Raw genomic sequence first — 19,795 nt, forward strand, 5'->3', positions numbered from 1 at the left:
GTGTGTGTGTGTGTGTGTGTGTGTGTGTGTGTGCGTTGCTTGAAGGTTCAGTCCAGAAGGAAAAGCAAGCAGATGTTAATTACATCAGTGCTGAAAGCCCTTCCTAGGACCCAAGAACTTGGAACCGTGGGAAGGGTCAGAGTGAAGGGAACATGGCAAAAGCAACAGAAGATGTCTGCAGGTCTGTTCTGACCTTTAATAGAAAAGAGGGACCATATGTGATCCAGCCTGCGGATGGAGTGTCAACCATGCCTAGCACAAGAAGCTATGGTGACCCTGGTATGTTCGACATCTGTACTGATGGGACTGAGGGAAGCCTGAGGTCATGCTCATGGGAGTGAATGGCAGCAATATGAGGGCTGTGGAGACAGGGAAACAGCCATGTGACTTGCCATTCCACCTTTAGGCACAGGCTGCAAACCTGAGACAGTGAATCAGTCCCCAAAGGACTGGCTTATCAATGCCATTAGGGACACGTGGTTATCTCCATCTAAGGTCCCACATATAGGGTCTGGAGGACCATGGAGGGGGGCCAAGTATTGTTGAGGGAACCAGGGAGAAGTGGAGCTATGTTTGGGCCAGGTAGAACTGTGTTCACAGCAAATTAAAGAAAAGGTTGACCCAGTGGGGACCTCAGAACAGGTCTGCAGTTTAGGTGGCTTCACTGAGCCTCTTGGGGGTTGTGGGGAGGATGACAATAGCTTTATGAAGTAGTAAAGGCTTTGGCAGATCTCAGTGACTTAGACTGGCATGTAAAGAACAGCCGAATACTGAGAGAGAACAGAATGAACAATCACCAGCGCTGATGAGGAAGTCTGTCTGCATTCCTCACAGAGAAATGTGGCAGGACCTGTGTCTAGTGGCGTTCCTAGGGAGGAACTGATAGAAAACCCCCCACTGCATGCTGGGAGCATGAGAGAACACAGCTACGTTCGCTGTGCCAACCTGGGCTAGTGTGACTCAGTGAGCCATCGGTGCCTGCGGGGACAGAAGGGTCTTGTGCCCTCTGGTCCTGGGCAAGTCTGAGTGGATTCAGTCAGGCGCCCTGATTTCATCAGATATGAAGTGTCAACTCAGGAAGAACCCCAGGACACTCAAATCAATGACTGAGGGCAGCGGGGAGCTAAGTAGCGCCTCCTGACCATGCTTTGCCCCCAGCCATGATCTGTGTGGGAAATGACTGATACAAAGGAATGGACAATTCCTGTGCTTCTGTTCACCTGCATATCTTCTTAGTTGTGAACTTCTGGGGTCACTCCCATCCCTCAGTACAGAGGACAATGAACTTCGATAGCACCTCATTGCTGTTATCTTTGTGACCCCACCATTTGCTATGAGTTGTTGGGTCCTGCCCATCCTCTGGACAAGGTTATATAGATGATGTAATGCCAACCTGAGTGTCCTGCAGATGAGACACCCAGGTACAATGACACTGCCACCCGTCTCACAGCCCTGCCAGGGCTAGGTTAACTGGAAGGAAAAATGATTCAAGACAATAACTAAAAGATTTAAATCCAGGGGCTGGAGAGATGGCTCAGTGGTTTAGAGCACTGACTGTTCTTCCAGAGGTCCTGAGTTTGATTCCCAGCAACCACATGGTGGCTCACAACCATCTGTGATGGGATCTGACGCCCTCTTCTGGTATGTGAGCTACAATGTACTCACATAAAATAAATAAATAAATCTTAAAAAAAAGATTTAAATCCAGAACAAACCCTATGTTCTGCCAAGCCATAGGGTTATTGAATGAAGACTCCAGTGCTGAGCGGGCTACCGCCATGAGCTGTGGACAGCTGAGTCCCCACAAACAAGACTGTGGCTGCTGCTATTGATTCTAATCCAGGAGTAGACCTCACTGCTGAAGACGCCACCTGCCACATGCGCACATTGTGACTTCAGGACTCCGAGAAACTAAGCTGAGACTGACCTAGAAATTCTCACCCTGTTGGCTGGTCACAGCTGGAAGCGGGGGAGGAGGTCACACAGGCTACTGGCAGAGAACAAACACCAACATTGCTGCTCAGCTAAGGATCCCATGTGCTGAGACACCACTTGCCTATGTACAATAGTGGCTTGGTTGTTGTGGTTGAGACCAACAACCTTCAGAACTGACTTAAGAGATGCTCCACAGAACGAATTGACATATGGTACTGAGAGGATCAAACCTTTGGCTGAGGGGGTCCTAGACCCTGACAGGGAAGAAACATCTATGGTTTTATTAGATACGATGTGCCTCGCTAACTGCCATCAATATCATTTTCCTCTGATATTGAAATATTCCATCTACAAAAAGCTCCTGAAGCAGGAAGTTAAAACAGCCTCAGGAAGTCCCTGAAACCGACCAGCTTCACTAGGTCCCTCCCTGCCAGAGTGAGCAAAAATAAAAGCTGAGCTCAGGAAGCCCATCTGCCTGGAAGATGCTCAGACCAACTGAGGCACTGGAAAGGACAGTCTGCATCCTGACATCCTCCCTGCAGGCTGTGTGCTGAGCATCAGGTTCCCAGCTTTCTGAGCTGTCACTCATGCCTTGGTGGTGCAGCTGTCTGTGAGTCATTTCTGCTCCAGAAGGTGACCCCTCATGCATATGCCTGTCAGTGACCCCAATAAAACTCATGGCACCATGCTGGACTTTGGTGATGTCCATACTAGGAACTGTCATAGTCTCCNTATGAGTGTGTGTGTGTGTGTGTGTGTGTGTGTGTCTGTTTGTCTGTCTGTCTGTCTGTGTTGTACCTCCCCAGGAAAAGTCTTGTCACATAGCACCCTTCCCCACCCATTCTCCATCGTGGGACCCACAGGTCTCCCATCCTGATCTCTGGGAACCCAACACTCCTTGGCAACCTTGAGGGCAGCCAGGCCTCAAGGTGACACCAAAGTGAAGACATCCACACCCCAGCCTATGGTATAGCCCATTCCTCCCATACCCAGCTAAGGTTTTAGAGATGCAGGACCAACATTGGGGACCCAGCCGTGCCTGGCAGATGCCAGCTTGGGGCTGGATAGGGCTGGCACCCAGTCCAGGCTTGTCCCCGTGAGGAGGTGAGTAGTGAGAAATGGGTATTTTTAGCTAGGGAAGGAGATTTGGCTCTAGTTCTCTAGCGATGACAGGCTCTCCGGGAGGCTGGTCACTGTGCAGCCCAGGCTAGTCTAAAAGTTGTGACCCAGGGTTGGAAGGACAAACTGGGACAACCACACTGGGCATCCTCTTTCTCCTCTCTCCTTCCTCACTCTGTATTCACTCTTTCTCTCTCTTAAAAAGAAGATGGACATATTGTAACTATGTATGCTGTTTGTACCATAGGCAGCTGAGTCACTGGCTGTGAATTGCCATATGGGTTCTGAGATTCGAACTCAGGTCCTCTGCAAGAGCAGCTTGGTCATCTAACTGCCAAGCAGTCTCTCCAGCCCCCACCCATCTCTCTGTATGGTACAGCAATGTGTGGGTGGTCTCAGAGGGTGTCCTGTGGGGATCTGTGTGTCAACTTGACAATCTAGAGTCTTCCGAGAAAGGAACCTCGGTTGAGGAAACGCTTCCATGAAATCCAGCTGTAAGGCATGTTCTTAGTTAGTGATTGCTGTGGGAGGGCCCAGCCCACTGTGGGTGGTGTCATCCTTGGGTTGGTGGTCCTGGGTTCTGTAAGAAAGCAGGCTGAGCAAGCCAGTAAGCAGCACACTACATGGCCTCTGCATCAGCTCCTGCCTCCAGGTTCCTGCCCTGTTTGAGTTCCTGTCCTGACTTCCTTGGGTGAGGCACAGTGATATGGAAGATAAACATTTTCCTCCCCAACTTGTTTTTTGGTCATGGTGTTTCCACACAGCAACAGAAGTATCTCAAGACAGATGGTGAACTCTGAGCCTATCCCGGGCCTGCCCTGAGTATCTGTCCAGCGCCTTGGTTACAGACGCCCACGGCCATGCGCATCATTTTCTGTGGGTTCATCCAGATCATTTCCCACGGTTGCTTTTTCTTCGTTCACGTCTAGTTCCCTTTGCTCCCAGACCATAGGGAACTGTCACCTCCCTTGGGCCATCCCCATGCACACCCTGCCCCCCCCCCCCGCAGAGCATGAACGACCAGAGGCTCGGGAGTCCCCACACTTTATGTGACGTCAGTTCTCAGTGAGGGTCGGCAGGGAGGACCCTTTCGCAGGTCGGGGTGGGGGTGGGGCCGTGAGGTAGCGTCACACGCACGCGCACTCCCGCGCCGACAGCCCCTGCAGCGTGTGGTAGCGGCTGTGCACGTCCAGGAAGGACACCTCGTCCTCGAAGGCCGTCGGGCGGCAGCACGGGTGCGCCCGCGCCCGCTCTCTGCGCACGCGCTTCCGCTGGCGCAGGTGCCGCAGGCCCAGGTCGTAGATGCGGATGGACGCCTCGCATGCGCCTGCGCAGTAGCGGAACAGCACGGTCTCATCCGACGTGTAGCCCAGGCCCAGCTCGCTCACGCGCACCTCGAGCTCGCGCAGCCCACACGGCCGGGCGCCGGGCCGCGCACGCCGACGCCGGGGACCCGCTCGACGGCGCGGTCCTGGGATGCGGGCAGCCCAGGGAGAAAGTTCTCGAAGCTCCACCGCGTCGGGGGCGCCCTGGAGCAGAGCACGATCTGTGGGCGGGAAGAGAGAGACAAGGGATTGGGGTTGCGAGGGCGCTGGTCCGCGCTGCGCGTGCGCAGTCCTGAGTGCCGGGGGACCTACACCCTGGTTCCAGCATCCCTGTGGCTGCCATTGCCCCTTGCCCCAAGACTTGTCCGTAGTTGAAGTGTGTGCAGAACTGAGGGGGTTCAGGAGGCAAGAGGATTACTTCAGGGGCATCCTCTGGGACTCTGAGTTTGAGGCTGGTCTGGGCTACATGAGACTGTCGAAAAAAGAAAAATCAAGTAAAAAAAAAAAACAAAAAAACACCTCCAAAGCTAAGGGGCTCAGCGTGCAGCCTGCCACACCCTCCCTGGTCAGTGTTGGTTGACTGCTTCCACGACCGCTTCTGTCTGCCCGAGCCTTGGTTTCCCCCACAGAAGGGTGGACCCCCCCCCCGCACCCTTTTCCAGGAAGCTCCCTCCCTCCGGGGGGCGGGGCTTACACTGGGCCAGGCGGGCGATGCGGGCATCCAGGGTGCGTGGAGGGCGTCGTAGCGGGGCAAGCGCGGGTCCCAGGCGGTGGCCCAAGAGCAGACCCTCCTGGCACATCCAGACAGATAGCAGGGAGCTGCAGATGAGCGACACCAGGGCCGCCGCCTTCCAGCGCCTCATCCTGGGCCTAAGCCTGCAGGGAGATGATAGGGAGGGTGGGTGTGCGCGCGGCGGTGTACGGAGGGAGGACAGTGGGTATTTCATTTGGGGCAATAGTGGGTGCTTGGCGTGTCCTAGCAATGGATAGGGGACCCAGGTAGGGAGAGGGTGACGGCAGGAGGTGACCTAGGAGGTGGGCTCTACCCTTGGTAACCTACTGTGTGCCTCACTTTTTCCTACCAGACTGCACCTCTTCCTGCTCACTGCACACTCTTGTCTATCAGAGGCTGACCCTGCGCTCTGACCCGGGGTTCAGTCTGCAGCCTGGGCCCGCTTGGTTATTGGGCACCAACTGTATACTGAGGCTTCAAGACTCTCCATTGTCCGTTGTACCAGTAAACCATGCGTGTATTTGTCCTCGTCTGACATTTATTGGGCGCTGACAGTTTGCCTAAGCTCCATTCTGAATTCAAGTCCAAGTCACATGGACTACCCATGGAGGCCAGGAGTGGACGTGGGATCCCCGGGGCGGAGTGATAGGGGCCTGTGCGCTTCCCGCCCGCGGGTACTGGGAACCAAACCCGTGTTCTTAGCGTCTGCGGCCCGGGAGTTAGTTGTCCTGGCAGGACCGCCCTCATGCCCAAGGCCTGTGCTTTATTATCATCCCTCTGGGGGCAGTGCCTCAGTTTCCTCTCTGGGCTCTATGAGGAAGCATGACAGCGGAAATGCCAGTACCGGGGGTGGCCCGGTCGCACCCACCCAGTGGTCTTGGACCACGCACCCCCAGCTGAGCTCTGAACCCATGAACAATGGCCCCTCTGTCCGGGGTCACCCGACTGGTTTGTGTCTGGCACGGAAGGGGCGGGGGTACCCTAGGGGGCGTGACGTAGGTGCGCAGAGGCTCCTGGAAGGGGGCCAAGGGTCACCGCATCCTGGCAAGCGTTCTGCCCAGGGTCATATTCTCCTGTTCCTCCCTCCTCCCAGCCTCAGTTTCCCCACTGCAGTTATGTCCAGCAGACCCACACGTGTATGCAGAGGAGGTGTGCGCATGCCCGGGCACCGTGGCGCTCAGCCTGGCTAGTAGCCAGGGCCTGGAATTGGGCCCTAACCACAGCAGCCTCAAACTCCTATTCATCCTTCAAAGCTTGGTTCCTCCACTAGGACCGGGAGAATTGCCTTGCCCCATCTCCATGGCAACTGCCCCACCCCCTGCTCCCGTTCCCGCTGTGACTTAGTTTCCCCATCTTCAGTCAGAGCCAAAAGGTGCGGGGAAGGGGAGGGCCGATGTTCAGTTTTCTGAACCTGTTTCTCAGTCTGCTCACTCCTTGTAACCCACACGTATGTAGCTGAGGATGACCCTGAACTCCTGACTCTCCTGCCTCCACCTCCTGAGTGCTGGCGTGATATGTGCTACAGCCTGCGGTTTTGGGGGGGGGGGTCATTCAATTCTAGAAAATCATGGGGGGACGGGGGAGGAGGGACTCCCAGACCTATACTTTCCAGAGTCCGTGCTTCAGTTTTCCCATCAGTCACAGTTTTTCCCAGACAGTCTATGGATTCTTAGTGGTTCCAGATGGGGAAACTGAGGCCTCCCGGAGCCTGGGTCCTCACCTCCTTCCGAGGGCCCCACCCGCTGGCGGGAAGCACATCTGGGGGCAAAGCAACAACATCTGCGGAGCACAGCTGTTTCCGATGAGCTGTGGGGGCTGTGGCCTGGGGAGGCATTTGGGGCTTGATGGGTTGACGGGGGGGGGGGAACATAGCCGCTCCCTCCCAATCGAGAGAAGGGGCAAGAACCCCAGGGCTGCTACACCTCGAGAGCCCACGCGATGCTGGATTGACCAAACTCCTGCCCATACCTCAAAGCCCCAATTCCAATGGCCTCCTACACTTAAAGAGATTTCATCTTATTTCCATGTGTATGCCTACGGGAGCACGCACCGCAGCGTGCCTGTGCGGATGTCAGAGAGCAACTGTCAGTTTTGCCACCCCGTCTCCATACCCCGTCTTCTTCAACATAGGACAGTGGTGGTTCAACACCGCTCAGTAGTTGGACTTAAAATGGGGAAGGGGGTGGAGTCTCCGCAACTCTGAAGTCTCCGCTGGGAAGCCCCTTTCCTTCCCACCCTCTTACCCCCTGTTCCCTTCACCCCCTCCCCAGCCCACGACAGGCAGAACCAGAAAGGTGGACTTTGCGCGGCAGGGCACACAGCACAGCAGCTGGTTGTGAGCAGGAGGCCCGCGCATAACCGGATCAGGCTAATGCGGGCTGAGCCGCTGGCGCGGGGCCCTGAGGGTGGCTGGGAAGAGTCACCCGCTAGAATCCTGGCCATCTGGCTTGGAAGGGAAACTGAGGCAGGCCCCGGATGTGGCAGTAACAGGGTGGGGAGGGAGGGGACTTGCCTGGTCTCTCCTTCCTTCCCAAATTCAAAGTTTGGTCTCGGGTCCTAGATAAAGGTATCTGTTCTCCGAGCCTCAATTTCTCCAGACGAGAACTGGGAGCCTGTCTGAGCCTCAGTTTCCCCAGCTGGGAGATGGGAGCGTGTCTGGGCCTTAGTTTCCCCAGATGGGAGCTGGGAGTCTAGGCGGTCCGGCACTTTCTTTCTCTTCTTATTCTGTTTACTTATTGAACTTTTTTTTTTTTTTTTTTTTTTGGTTTTTCGAGACAGGGTTTCTCTGTATAGCTCTGGCTGTCCTGGTACTCACTTGGTAGACCAGGCTGGCCTCGAACTCAGAAATCCGCCTGCCTCTGCCTCCCGAGTGCTGGGATTAAAGGCCTGCGCCACCAGGCCCGGCTTCTTACTTATTGAACTTTTAAAGGAATTCTTTTCATTATTTTATATATACACGTGTGAATGCGAGGCAAATGCAGAGGCAAATGCAGAGGCAAATGCAGAGGCGATGACCCCTGGAACTGGCGTCACAGGCTGCGTGGTCAACAGGGAGAGCTCCCGTATCAAGGACTTATTTGTAACTTTGTTCTCATCTCTTTTGAGTCAGTGTAACCCAGGCTGGACTCTATGTAGCCAAGGCTGACTTTGAACTCCTGATGCTTCTCCCTCCAGATCCTGAGTAACTCTGACAATGGCCAGAGGCACCACATCTATTCCCCATTCTTCCTCCGTCAAACTTCCAGAACATTCTCCACTACCACCACTACTGGGTCACCCTGACTGTCCCTTTCTTCCCCACATACAAAACTCCTAGGCATCCTGCTCAGCCCCAGTTGTAATGCCCCTCCTCCAGGAAGTCTTCCCTGAGTCTCCTGCTCCTCCAGAGTCTCGGCTCATCACCTAGTTACACGAGTTCCCACGTCCCACGTCTGTGCATGCCAGTGTGTCTGCCTCTAAGACACTGCCCACAGGCAAACATTTGTCGAAAACATCTCTGGCTTTTGTGTTTGTTGTTTTGTTTTGTTTTGGTTTGGTTTTGGGTGCCTGGCTCTGAGTTTGTGTGATTTTTTTTTTATTTAATTCTGAGAACAGGATGGTAGCATTTCGGGACAGGATGCCCGGCTGAGGTGGGGTACCCAGCTGAAGAGGGTCCCTGGGTGATGGGGTGTAACCCGGCTGAGGGGGGTGCCTGGCTGAGGGGGACATTTCTCACTACCTGTCACAGCCAGTCAGCCCTTTGTGGTAGCATAGAGGTTTGCAGCAGGCTCAGGACCCGGGTCCCCAATGAAAAAGCAGATGAAAGAGCAGGAGGGATTGTCGGGGGGGGGGGGCCTTGGGGCTAGGGGCTGGGGTGGAACAAGCTGGTCAGGCTGGAATCTACCTGCTGATGATATCCTGTCAGTCACACCCCATGGGGCTTCCTCAGCCCGGGGCGCTGACACACACAAAGGGTGTCCCAGAACACCAGGGATGTGAAGCCCCACGAAGGCAGTGGGACAGAAACCAGTTCCCAGCACTCCCCCCACCCCAAGTTCCCCAGCCAGTCCCAGTGAGGCAGGCAGGTGGCAACCTCAACACACACACACACACACACACACACACACACACACACACACACACACACACACCCTGCATCTCAGCATCTACCCTGGGCTTTAGGATTTCTGCCTCCGGTCCCACCTGAAGTCTGCCCACTCTCTGCAGCAAGCTTGGGTGGGCCTGGTAACTTCTTACCCATAAACCGAGTTATCTGGGGATAATCTGGAACAAGAACTGGAAAGTGGGGAACACACCCCCGTTTCTAATCTGAGCTTTGCCCTTAAGGGACCCCCCCCCACCAAAGAGCCCCACGCCCTCTTGTGGCTGAACAGCGATTCAGGAGCCCAGTGGCCCGGCCCTTACCGGGGAGGACACGGTGTCCCCGGGAACGCAGGGAACGCGCCCCTGACTGTTTACTTCTGTGCGCCGCAGGGCTGCGCGCCTGGGCCCCCTCCCAGGGTTTCCTGTGACCACGAAGTACCCCTACTCCATTCTCCCAGACCGACGGGGCGCTCACGGGGGCCCGTAGGTCCAGCAGCCTTCTACAGGTACCGGGGGTCGTAGGAGCCCAGAGCGCACCTCGTCGTGTACGGAGCCCGGCAGTGACCTGGGAGGGGAAATTTGGGGACGCCCCCCGCACTACACCCCGGGACTCCGCTTACCTGCCACGGGCTCCAGATGACCCGGTCAGTGGTGACTCCTCCGACCACCCGAGCCCGGCCCGGCCCCAGCCACTGCGTGCGCCATCCGGATCGCGGGGACCGGAGGCGACCCGGGGACCCCGTGCCGGAGGAGGCCACCGCACAGGGTGCGGGACACGGGCCGGGCCATGGGGTTCCCCCCCTGGCCTCTCTTTCTCTGTCTTCCCCGGGCTCGCCGGGCTCAGTGAACCCCGGGGTGGCGCGCGTGGGAGGCTGGAGCGCGCTCAGGACGCGGGGCCACGCGAGGAGCGCCGGGCGCGGGGCACACGGACGAAGCCACCGCGCGCTCTCCCTCCGCTCCCGCCGCGCACCTCAGGCCGGCTGGGCTCGAGGGGGCGTGGCCTTCCCGGAGGCGTGGACGTGGGCGTGGCGTAGGGTTTCCCGGGCTCGGGAGCCGCCCTCGTCCTGCCCACAGCTGTAGGGGCGCTCCAGGAGAGCAGGTGGCAGGAACGTGGGAGGCCCTTAACAGCCACACTGCTCCATGGATCAATCGGGCGATCCACTCCTCCCGAAGACTCCTTTATCCGAGACTTTGCGCCCCGAATCAAGTCCTCACTAACTGCACATTCCTGCCCCAGGTCCCCAACTCCCTATCTAGCGCATCGCCCCTCGACCCAAATTGCTGTTCCGGCGCTCTGAAGACATCTAAGAATCTCAAGACACCCGTGACCCTTCCTCCCAACCAAAGGCCACTTTGCACTCACCCATAGTCCCCTCACAAGTCCTCCCCACCCCTAAGCCCACTCCTCTATCCTCTCCAAGAAAACCCTCCCAGGGAAACCAAGTTCAGTCTCTTCTCAGATACCCTGGATTATGTAGAATTGAAGATCCTGTTGTCCGCAGTGAGCTAAAGCTTCCCACCATCCTGCCCCTCAGAGCACCACTGGGGGGGGGGGGACGACCTCCGTTTCTCACAAATGACTTCCCTCCCCAAAGCATCCTATCTGGGACTTGATCACTCAAACCCACCACACCCTACTCTTCCTGTGATCCGCAAGTGCCCCCTAGCGGGGCTCGGCCACTCAGAGACGGGGTGGGTGGGGCAAGACCGACTGTGGCCACGCCCCTGCCACACCTAGATGCCGAGAAAACCAGGGTTGAGGCTCCGCCCTCTTTGACATCCCTTGCCAGCTCTTCTTCAGCTCCCTTGGCCACCTGCCCCTAACTTAAGGTTCACTTATCCCAGAAGCCTTTTCAGGACCAACCTCCCAAACAGCCCCACCCCTTCCCAAGGCCCTACCCTGGGGAACCCCCATGCCCATGGAGTTTGTGCTCATGTGCATGTCGGGTGCAGTTGGTAATGAGGATTTATTTGACTCCGTGGGTCAGAACAGCAGACTCTGAAAGTCACCTGTGTGTTCAGAGACCTGAGGCAGTTGATTCCTTCCTGTGTGTGTGTGAGGCCTCCCAGGGCCCAGGGCATGGCAGGGGGTGAGGTGGAGGATAGGGTCAGGGTGTGTGTGTGGGGGGGGAAGGATTGGGACAGGGAGATGGGGCAAGGGTGTGGGTGTGGGAGATAGGGCAAAGGTGTGGCACGGGGAAAATGGGGAAGGTGGGGCGGGGTGGGGGGTCTGGGAGAGATGGGTAAGGACCTGGCATGGAGGAGACAGGTGAGGGCCTAGCATGGAGGAGATGGGTGAGGGCCTGGCATGGGGACATGGACCACTCAGGATGGGTCCTTCCAACCTATGCTTTACTTGAAGGTACATCTTTCCCATCCCTGTTGTCACTCAGAGCTGGACACCTGGTGAGAGCGTGCTAGCACACACAGAGTTTGACAGCAGGACACTTAACCACTTAACCGTAGACTCTGTACATACCAGAGGCACACTGACTTTACACACAGAGGATCTCTTCTGAGGCTGGCTCCAGCACACTCAATTCTGCTACAGCCTGGTCCTGGATGACACACACAGACCCACACCAGGCAATACACATAATAAACAATATAGCTGTTACCTGTGTCCTCTGTCACACCCACCACTGGTGCAAAGCCTCCCCCCCCCCAGGATACAACATGTGCAAGAAAATCCCACAGCTCCTTCAGGCACACACATGACATACATGAGAGGCTGGTGTGGGAGGCCAGGGCCTCCTTGCACACAGAGCTAGCCAGAGCCCACCCCTACTGGGCCAGCCCCCATGAAGCTGTCACCAGCCGTCCTGTGGCCACCTCTGTTCACCCGGCCCAGCTGTGACTGGGGGTGGGGCAGGCAGACACATGGGGTGCAGGACACACACATGTGCCTACCATGTGGACGCTCATAAAATGGTTGTCCTGGCAACAGCAACTTGAAAGACTGGGCTCTTCCTCTGGGATAGGGGTGCAAGGGTAGAGCTGACACCGTCAGGCAAGTCAGGAGCAAAAGGTGGGGACACAGAACATGTACCCACCTATGACACCATTTCTGGGTCACATGGTTTGCTATAAAGACTTACAGGGAATCTCATCAGCCTCAGATACACAGAGTGTATCTTGCTCAGGGCTGGACGTGGTCACACCAGAAATACAAGTGTCATCTATTCCAATAGCTTTCCAGATCACCCACACATTCTGCCACCCCTTGAGACAGACAGCAACTGACAGACGCCCTGCCGTGCTCTGTGAGTCACACCTCAGCTGGGAACTGGGACGGACAGAGAGAGAGAAAGAGAGAGACAGAGACAGAGAGATAGACAGAGAGACAGACAGAGACAGACAGGGAGAGACAGAGAGAGAGAATCATAATTCTTCCAGAACTCTTCATTCTTACACCAGCTACGATGAGGCTGATCCCCCACTGGGATCTGGGATCTTGTTGGGTGAGGGACATGCTTCATGGAGACCAGCCAGTTGATGTCACCTCCCTTGGAGAAGGGTCACAGCCATGTAGGCGGCTGACCCCAGGGCTGCTGGGCTTCAGTGTTTACAGTATTTTATGTTTAGACTCTTGTCCCGGATGCAGGCTATGTAGGACTAGGGACCAGTTTCAACAACGTTTGAACCTCCCACAGCATGGGGACAAATGTGGGGTAGCATCTGGTGTCCTATCAGAGCCTAGACATGGGGAAACTGAGGCTCAAAGAGACACAGACACACGCAGTCCCTTTCTTTGACCCATTTCAACCAGAATGCAGGGCCCTGGTAGAGATGGCGGCAGGCTAAGTGCAGAGCCCCCACCCACCTTGTGCTGGAATTCATTCTCCTTCCGCATCTATCTGTTCCCGCATCTCTAAACAATGCCGGCCACAGCCCGCCCTGCCACCAGCCTGTTTGGTAATGGACAGGTTGTTGTGAAACCAGAGGTTCAGAGAAGTCATGCAGCAGGCTCCAGGTCACACAGCAACCACATATGCTCCTCCCCACAGTTACCTGGCAACAGCCAGGTTAGGCCGGCCCACGAGAAAAGGGGCTGCTTGGCCTCTCTTCTTCTCTTATGCTCATGTCTCTCTTAATCTTGCTTCCTGCTTGCCCCCTCTCTCTCCATTCCCTTACCCCCTCTCTCCACGTGGCCATGGCTGGCCTCTACTTCTCTATTCTCTCCTTCTCTCTGCCCTTCTCTGCCTCTTAACTCCCCTCCCCAGGCCCTGAGTAAACTCTGTTCTATACTATTCCTTCATGTGGCTGGTCTCTCAGGGGGAAGGGATGCCTTGGCATGGGCCCGCTGGGGCACCCCCTTGCCCCACACCTCACCACACCCTTATAGAACATGTCTCCTTATATATATATATTTTATCTTTTTATGATCACATCATTGGGGACTTTGCAGAATGTCAGGGTCCTGTCCACTCCTCCTCCACCCCCCTTTCCAGAGCCGGCCTGGCCTTTCCTGAGGGCCATCAGTCCCAAGGGGATGCACTCTGTCCTTGGGTGGAGACCCAGGCCAAGGTTCTGGGAGACTGGTGGCCTCTGGCCAAAACATGAACTTGGCTGGTGAGGAAGTTTCCATCTTAGCTTTAGGAACTGGCCCAGGTTCAGCTGTTTGAAGGATGGACCCCCCACTGCCACCACCACCGAGGGAACTCTCAGTGACCAGCCCAGAGGGGTTGGAGGTGGCTGGGAACTCAGTGTGTCCTCCACCCCTTTGGCCACCTCATATGACTGTTAACTTCCCATGCACCATGCAGCAGTGTGTGTTGAGATGAAAGAGATTGCCTAGCCTCAGTTTAGCCACCTGTAAAATAGCTCCTAGGTGGTTCCAGGCCCAGCCTTGGGCACCCCCTATAGGACAGGATTATCCTCAGGGCTCTCTTCTAGCATGGGTTGGGGTTTGGGGCTAGACGTTGCTATGCAGTCAAGGATGACCTTGAACTCCTGATTCTCGGGGCATGTTCCCTGTGCTGGTTCCGAGGTGCTAGGGATGAAACCAGGGCTTCAGCGCTTCCAGCGAGGGCTCCACCCTCTGAGACCAGCACTGGTTGTAGCCCAGACTGGCCTGGAAATCCCCATGCTCCTGCCTCCAGGGTTTCCAATATTAGGTTCTGGGACTTTGGGGGTGACTGTCACGTTTAGTTTGGGAGACACAAAGGGGCCTCCTGCATCACTTGACACACTCTAGTGGGGGTGGGGTGTCACGGGCAAACCGAGGCCAAGAAGGGACCCTAGCAGCCCGTGGGCGGCAGGAAGGAGCGAAGCTGCAGATTTAGGCTGGGATGGTAAAAACAGGACCGGAGCTGTTCCCCTGGGAGCCATTGACAGCACGGGGTCAGAGGTGGAGGCCGGGTCCCTGCCGCCTCCGAGGTCAGGAAGGTGGGAAACGCATCAGGCGGGCCACCTGGGCAGCGGCTCCTGCGGAAGGAGCTGGGGGGCCGGGGATGGGCGGGACCGAGCTCAGTGGGCGGGGCTGGAGGCGGGCTTGCACGGAGGCTGTGCTGCGCACGCGCACACTAGCAGGCGCCGCCAGCTGCTGTAACGCTGAGCTCTCCGCAACCTGCTTGGCCCTGGCTGCTCTAATCCCCCTGCTCCCGACCTGCAGCCCCGAGATAAGGACCCAGCTGCAGGCGTAGATAAAGGAGGCTGCCACATAAATCCGGGAGGCCAGCCGTGGGCACCCAGCCCAGGACTGCACCTGCTAGACCTAAGGGGGGGGAGGGGCGGCCCAGAGGTGGGGGTGGGGGTACCCAGGTGGACACAGAACTGGAGACAGAAAAGGAGGGAGCCCAACCTGTAAAGCCAGGCCATTTGGGAAGATGAGGCAGGGGCATTGCCGTGAGTTTGGGGTTGCCTTGGAATGGAAAGCGAGTCTTTGTCAGAAAAGGAGAAGAATGAGATTCAGGAGAGAGACTGTCAAAACATGATGGCAGACACAGTTTGAGCGGTGGAGGTAGGAGAATCAGGGATTCAAGGTCATTTCTGGCCACAGTGGGTTGGAGACTAGCCTGTGCTACCTGAGACCTTATCTTTAAAAAAAAAAAAAGATAAAATCGTTGAGGAAGAATAGAAGAGACACACAGAGAGGAATAGGGAGGAGGCAGCAGTGGGGCCCTTCGGTCTTCCCTGCCCCCCCTTGGTGCCCAGGTCTAGCAGGGCCACAGCCACCTGCCTCCCTCACTTCCTGGTGTCAGCTGAGACCAGCCTGGACTGCTGTAGCTCCAGGGGACTATCTGGATCCCTCAGTTCAGGGAGCCACAGACTCTCCGGAGGCACGTTGCCAGGGGATTTGGGTGTGGAAACTGGCCGAGGAGAGGGGGGGGGGTGTATTTTCCGTGCTAGGTGGAATGGTGCACCTGGAGGAGACTAGGATGGAAGGCTGGTTCTCAAAAGGGAACGGAGTAGGTCATCCTTGGATGCGGAAGGACTGGGGGTGTGGTAGGAGGAGAAATGGAGGCCCAGATGCTCGTCTGTGCTCAGGATTGGAACCGGGCCCGGACGAGCTGCTGAGCTCCCGGTAAGGGGTCAGCACCATTGTATTCACTTGACCATGAATGCCGCACCTCACGGTTAACGGTCTGCACTGGTTCACAGTTCTCAACTGCCAGGCTGTCACGCCTCCTGCGGGAAGCCAGCCCGGGTTGCCTTGCACAGAGGAGGACGGAGTCGCTTTCAGGAAGGGATCTTGTTCCTGTCGTCGCCCTTTGCAGCCCTGTTTCTCCCAAGAGTGTGTCCTTATCGCAACCCAACTGTAGACACTACAGAGGAACTCCAGCCTTAAAATGCATTGTTATTCCCATCTTGCCCAGTGGGGGCGGTAGAGAGCAATGGCGCAAACAGGGTGCTACTGAGGTCTAAGGCTAATTAATCACTTTCCCTCTCTGGGCCTCAGTTTCCCCTATGTTATACAGCCAGCAGGGTCTAGTTCGTGCGTTGCGGGACAGCCTGGGCTCCAAGTGAGATCCCATCTCCATGAATTAAATAAATTTAAATACTGATTGGTTTGACTTGGCTTTGGTTGGGACATGTAGCTCAGGCTGGCCTCAAACACTACCTCCCGATTCACCCAAGTGCCGTTCTGACATGTTTAAGCACATTTTTATTAAAATAGTAATTGCAGGACCGGTGTGGAGATGTGCCTGATATCAAGCTCAAGGAGACGAGTTCAATCCCGGGACCGACATGGAAAGGCGGGAAACCCCCGCCCCCAATTGTCCTAGGACCTCCACATAAGGGTGATACACAGGAGACCCCCACACACATAACAGATGAGTAAATGTCACTTTCAAAGTAACGCTGGCACACACCTTTAATCCCAGCACTTGGGAGGAAGAGGCAGGAGGAACTCTTGAGTTCGAGGCTTGCCTGGGCTACATGGTGAGACGCTGTCTCAAAAAAAAGAAACAGAGAGAGAGAGAGAGAGAAAAGGAAGGAAAAGGCAGTACAATAAAAATAATACAAATTGCCACGCGTTTATGGGCCACAGTGGCTCACGAAGGGCAAAGGACAGCGTGTCCCCGTGAAGTCACTTGATCATTCAAAGCTGTTCCGATTTTTTTGTTTGTTTTCTGAGACACGGTTTCTCTGAGGAGCTCAGGCTGTCCTGGACCTGACTCTGTAGACCAGGCTGGCCTCGAACTCAGAAATCCACCTGCCTCTGCCTCCCAAATGCTGGGGTTAAAGGCGTGCACGACCCCGCTCGGGCAGCGGTCTATTACTATAAACTAACAGTCACTTTTGTAAAAGAGAAAAAAAGCACAGAGTCGGTGAGTGTGAGCTGCAGCGCCCCCCACCCCCGACTCACTTCCACAGATCAACACTGACCCACGGGTGACCAACATGAACCCCGCCGGGACCCTTGAGCACTTCCGTTTCCTGCGCAGCCTGCCCCCCCCCGCGACGGTCGTGCGCACGCGCGCCGCAGCAGCATTGGTGTGGTCTGAGCGTGCGCACTTCTTTCTGTAGGCTCCAGAGGACACGAGCGACCCGGAAGACTTTCCTGCCACACTCCAGAGCCGGTGTGAGGGGCATCGATGGCGGAGGCGGCAGCGGAGAGCGGTGGTGGCGGTGACTCCGGGGTTGGCGCGTGCGAACGGGGGGTGGCGCCCATTAAAGCTCAGTGAGTCGCTGGCGCCCGTCAGCGAAGCTGATGTGGCCTTCCCGGCGTCCGTGGCGGGTGCAAGTGGTGCATGCTGGGAGGTGTGGCGGCGTCCTGGAGAGGGGCATCCCGGAGGCGCCAGAGTCTTTACCTACCTTCTGCTGACACGCGAGTGTAACATGTGTTGCTTGCCACAATCAATGAGGCCGGCTGTGCACATATGTAGCTTTGGGGAACCAGAAGCAGGACCCGAGGTGCATGCTGGGGCTTGTAGTCTCTACGAGGGGCAGAAAAAATGGCTCGTGTCGAAAGACCTGGGAAATGCGGTAGCTTGAGTTTCGCTGCCAAGCATGCTGGGGTTTGTAGTCCCTTCGTAGTCTACCGAGAATGTTGGTATTTGTCGCAACCCTTAAGGCAATGCAGTTTTCTGAGCAGGGACCCAAATGGCTCCTTCAAGTGTAAAACAGGTGTCCCCGTGGCATTGGGGTGCCCTCAGGTGAAAACTGGCTGGTTCTAAGTAGGAAAAGCCTCGTGCAAGCAGAAGCACGTGAGCTTGACATTAGCCCCCAAGCCCCTTTCCCCGTGCACATCGCGCCACTCCCTCTCCGGCAGGTACCGCACGACCAAAGAACAGTTCCACGAATACCTGGGTGGAGACAAGCAGGAGGGTGCCTGCCAGGAAGTGCCCACAGGAGACCCAGCTGAGCCAGGGGCCAAAAGAATTCGCCTGGAAGATGGGCAGGAGAATGGGAAGACAGAGGTGGCAATTGAGTCCCGTGAGAGGCAGGTGCCCAAGAGGGCCCGTGGTCAAAACAAAAGCCGGCCCCATGTGAAGCCAGCACACTACGACAAGGAGAGGCTCTGCCCGTCCCTCCTTCAGGTGAGGGGTGGGTTGCTCTACAGGCTTGGCTTAAAGTCTGCAGATGCTGTGCTGTGACAAATATACATGACCCTTAACCTACAGGGACTCGACCTAACAGTGCCTTGCCCTGGTCCATGGCGCTGCCTTCAAAGGCATTGACCCTCAGCCTTTCTACACATCACACTTGAATTTATTAATTTTTGGTTTTTTGAGACAGAGTTTCTCTGTGTACCCCTGGCTGTCCTGGAACTCACTCTGTAGACCAGGCTGGTCCTGAACTCAGATATCACTCCCAAGTCCTAGGATTAAGGATTAAACTTGTGCTCAGCTATTTTAATTTACCTTTTTTTTTTTTTTTTAAAGATTCATTTATTTTATGTATATGAGTACACTGTCGCTGTCTTCAGTCACACCAGAAGAGAGCATCGGACCCGTTACAGACAGTTGTGAGCCACCATGTGGTTGCTGGGAATTGAACTCAGGACCTTTGGAAGAACAGTCAGTGCTCTTAACCGCTGAGCCATCTCTCCAGCTCCCTTAATGAACCTTTTTAAAGAGGGTGTTGTATGTCCTAGAACTGGAGTTACAGGTGGTTGTGAGCTGGGAAATCAAACCCAGACGGTGTGCAGGAGCAGCTGGTGTTCTTGACCTCGGACCTGTCACTCCAGCTTGACACTATCCCGACTTTAGGTAAAACAGGCACGCTGGGGACACTCCCCCAGGACTCGCAGATGGGAGAATCAGTACTTTGCCCACCCTGGCCACTAAGTCCTCTCCTGGTCCTTTCATGTCCCTCACAGGAGCCAGTCAACCCGTGTGCATTTGGAGACCGTTGCCGCTTCCTGCATGATGTGGGGCGCTACCTGGAGACGAAGCCTGCAGACCTGGGCCCCCGCTGCGTGCTCTTCGACACCTTCGGACGGTGCCCCTTTGGTGTGACCTGTCGCTTTGCTGGAGCACACCTGGGGCCCGAGGGGCAGAACCTGGTGCAGGAGGAGGTGGTGGCCCGCAGTGCGCAGCTCCCTTCTGTGCGGAACGGCCTAGACAGGGCCCTGCAGCAGCAGCTGCGGAAGCGCCAAGTGTGCTTTGAGCGGGCTGAGCAGGCTCTGAACCGCCTCACCCAGGGCCCCGTGCCCACTGCTGTCCCCGAGACCACTGTGGCCGCGTCGACCCCAAAGCAGAATAGCTGCCACGCCCAGCTAGATACCGTAGGAGGGGCTGGGACCCCGCAGAGCAGCCCTGTGCCCACCTGTGGCCCCTTGACGGACGAGGATGTGATCCGGCTGCGGCCTTGTGAGAAGAAGCGGGTAAGGTGCAGGAGCTGGGTTCCTGCGGTGTCCACAGTCCTGTCTTGGCAGAAAGAGCCTGCCCCAGAGGCTCAGGGCTCAGGGAGAAAAGGGTACGATGGCAGGCTCTTGACAGGAAGGCACTGAGACTAAGGTTTCAAAGCTTGAATAGGAGCTCTCCAGACAGAAGGCCAGTCATTGGTGAGCTTTTCCCTTAAGACAAACGAATTTGAGCCGGGCGTGGTGGCGCACGCCTTTAATCCCAGCCCTCGGGAGGCAGAGGCAGGCGGATTTCTGAGTTCGAGGCCAGCCTGGTCTACAGAGTGAGTTCCAGGACAGCCAGGG

The 19,795-nt window shown here is 56.2% G+C and overlaps 2 protein-coding genes across 3 annotated transcripts in view; one reads left to right on the plus strand and one right to left on the minus strand.

Moving 5' to 3' along the window:
- Positions 1-4,082: 4,082 nt before the first annotated feature.
- On the minus strand, positions 4,083-10,171 carry Nrtn (neurturin). Its single transcript, XM_021218383.1, has 3 exons — positions 9,816-10,171; positions 5,074-5,255; positions 4,083-4,600 (listed from the first exon to the last, which is right to left on the minus strand). The coding sequence occupies exons 2-3, from the start codon at positions 5,240-5,242 to the stop codon at positions 4,182-4,184; spliced, it is 588 nt and encodes a 195-aa protein (XP_021074042.1). The 5' UTR covers positions 5,243-5,255; positions 9,816-10,171; the 3' UTR covers positions 4,083-4,181.
- A 6,976-nt stretch (positions 10,172-17,147) lies between these two features.
- Dus3l (dihydrouridine synthase 3 like) overlaps positions 17,148-19,795 on the plus strand; it is a 5,202-nt gene continuing 2,554 nt past the window's right edge. For both annotated transcript variants that reach the window (XM_029531623.1, XM_021217894.2), the window contains exons 1-3: positions 17,148-17,323; positions 17,915-18,182; positions 18,965-19,471. In XM_029531623.1, coding sequence (XP_029387483.1) covers positions 17,238-17,323; positions 17,915-18,182; positions 18,965-19,471 — 861 coding nt within the window. In that variant the 5' untranslated portion in view covers positions 17,148-17,237. The remainder of the gene's footprint in view (positions 17,324-17,914; positions 18,183-18,964; positions 19,472-19,795) is intronic.

This window comes from Mus pahari, chromosome 18 (genome assembly GCF_900095145.1).
Source record: "Mus pahari chromosome 18, PAHARI_EIJ_v1.1, whole genome shotgun sequence".
Lineage (NCBI taxonomy): Eukaryota > Metazoa > Chordata > Mammalia > Rodentia > Muridae > Mus > Mus pahari.

Excerpts from the sequence above, each read along its gene's own strand:
- Nrtn (XM_021218383.1), bottom strand. The coding sequence starts at position 5,242 with ATGAGGCGCTGGAAGGCGGCGGCCCTGGTGTCGCTCATCTGCAGCTCC. Across the intron at positions 4,601-5,073 it reads CATCGCCCGCCTGGCCCAGT|ATCGTGCTCTGCTCCAGGGC; the intron begins GTAAGCCCCGCC and ends TCCCGCCCACAG.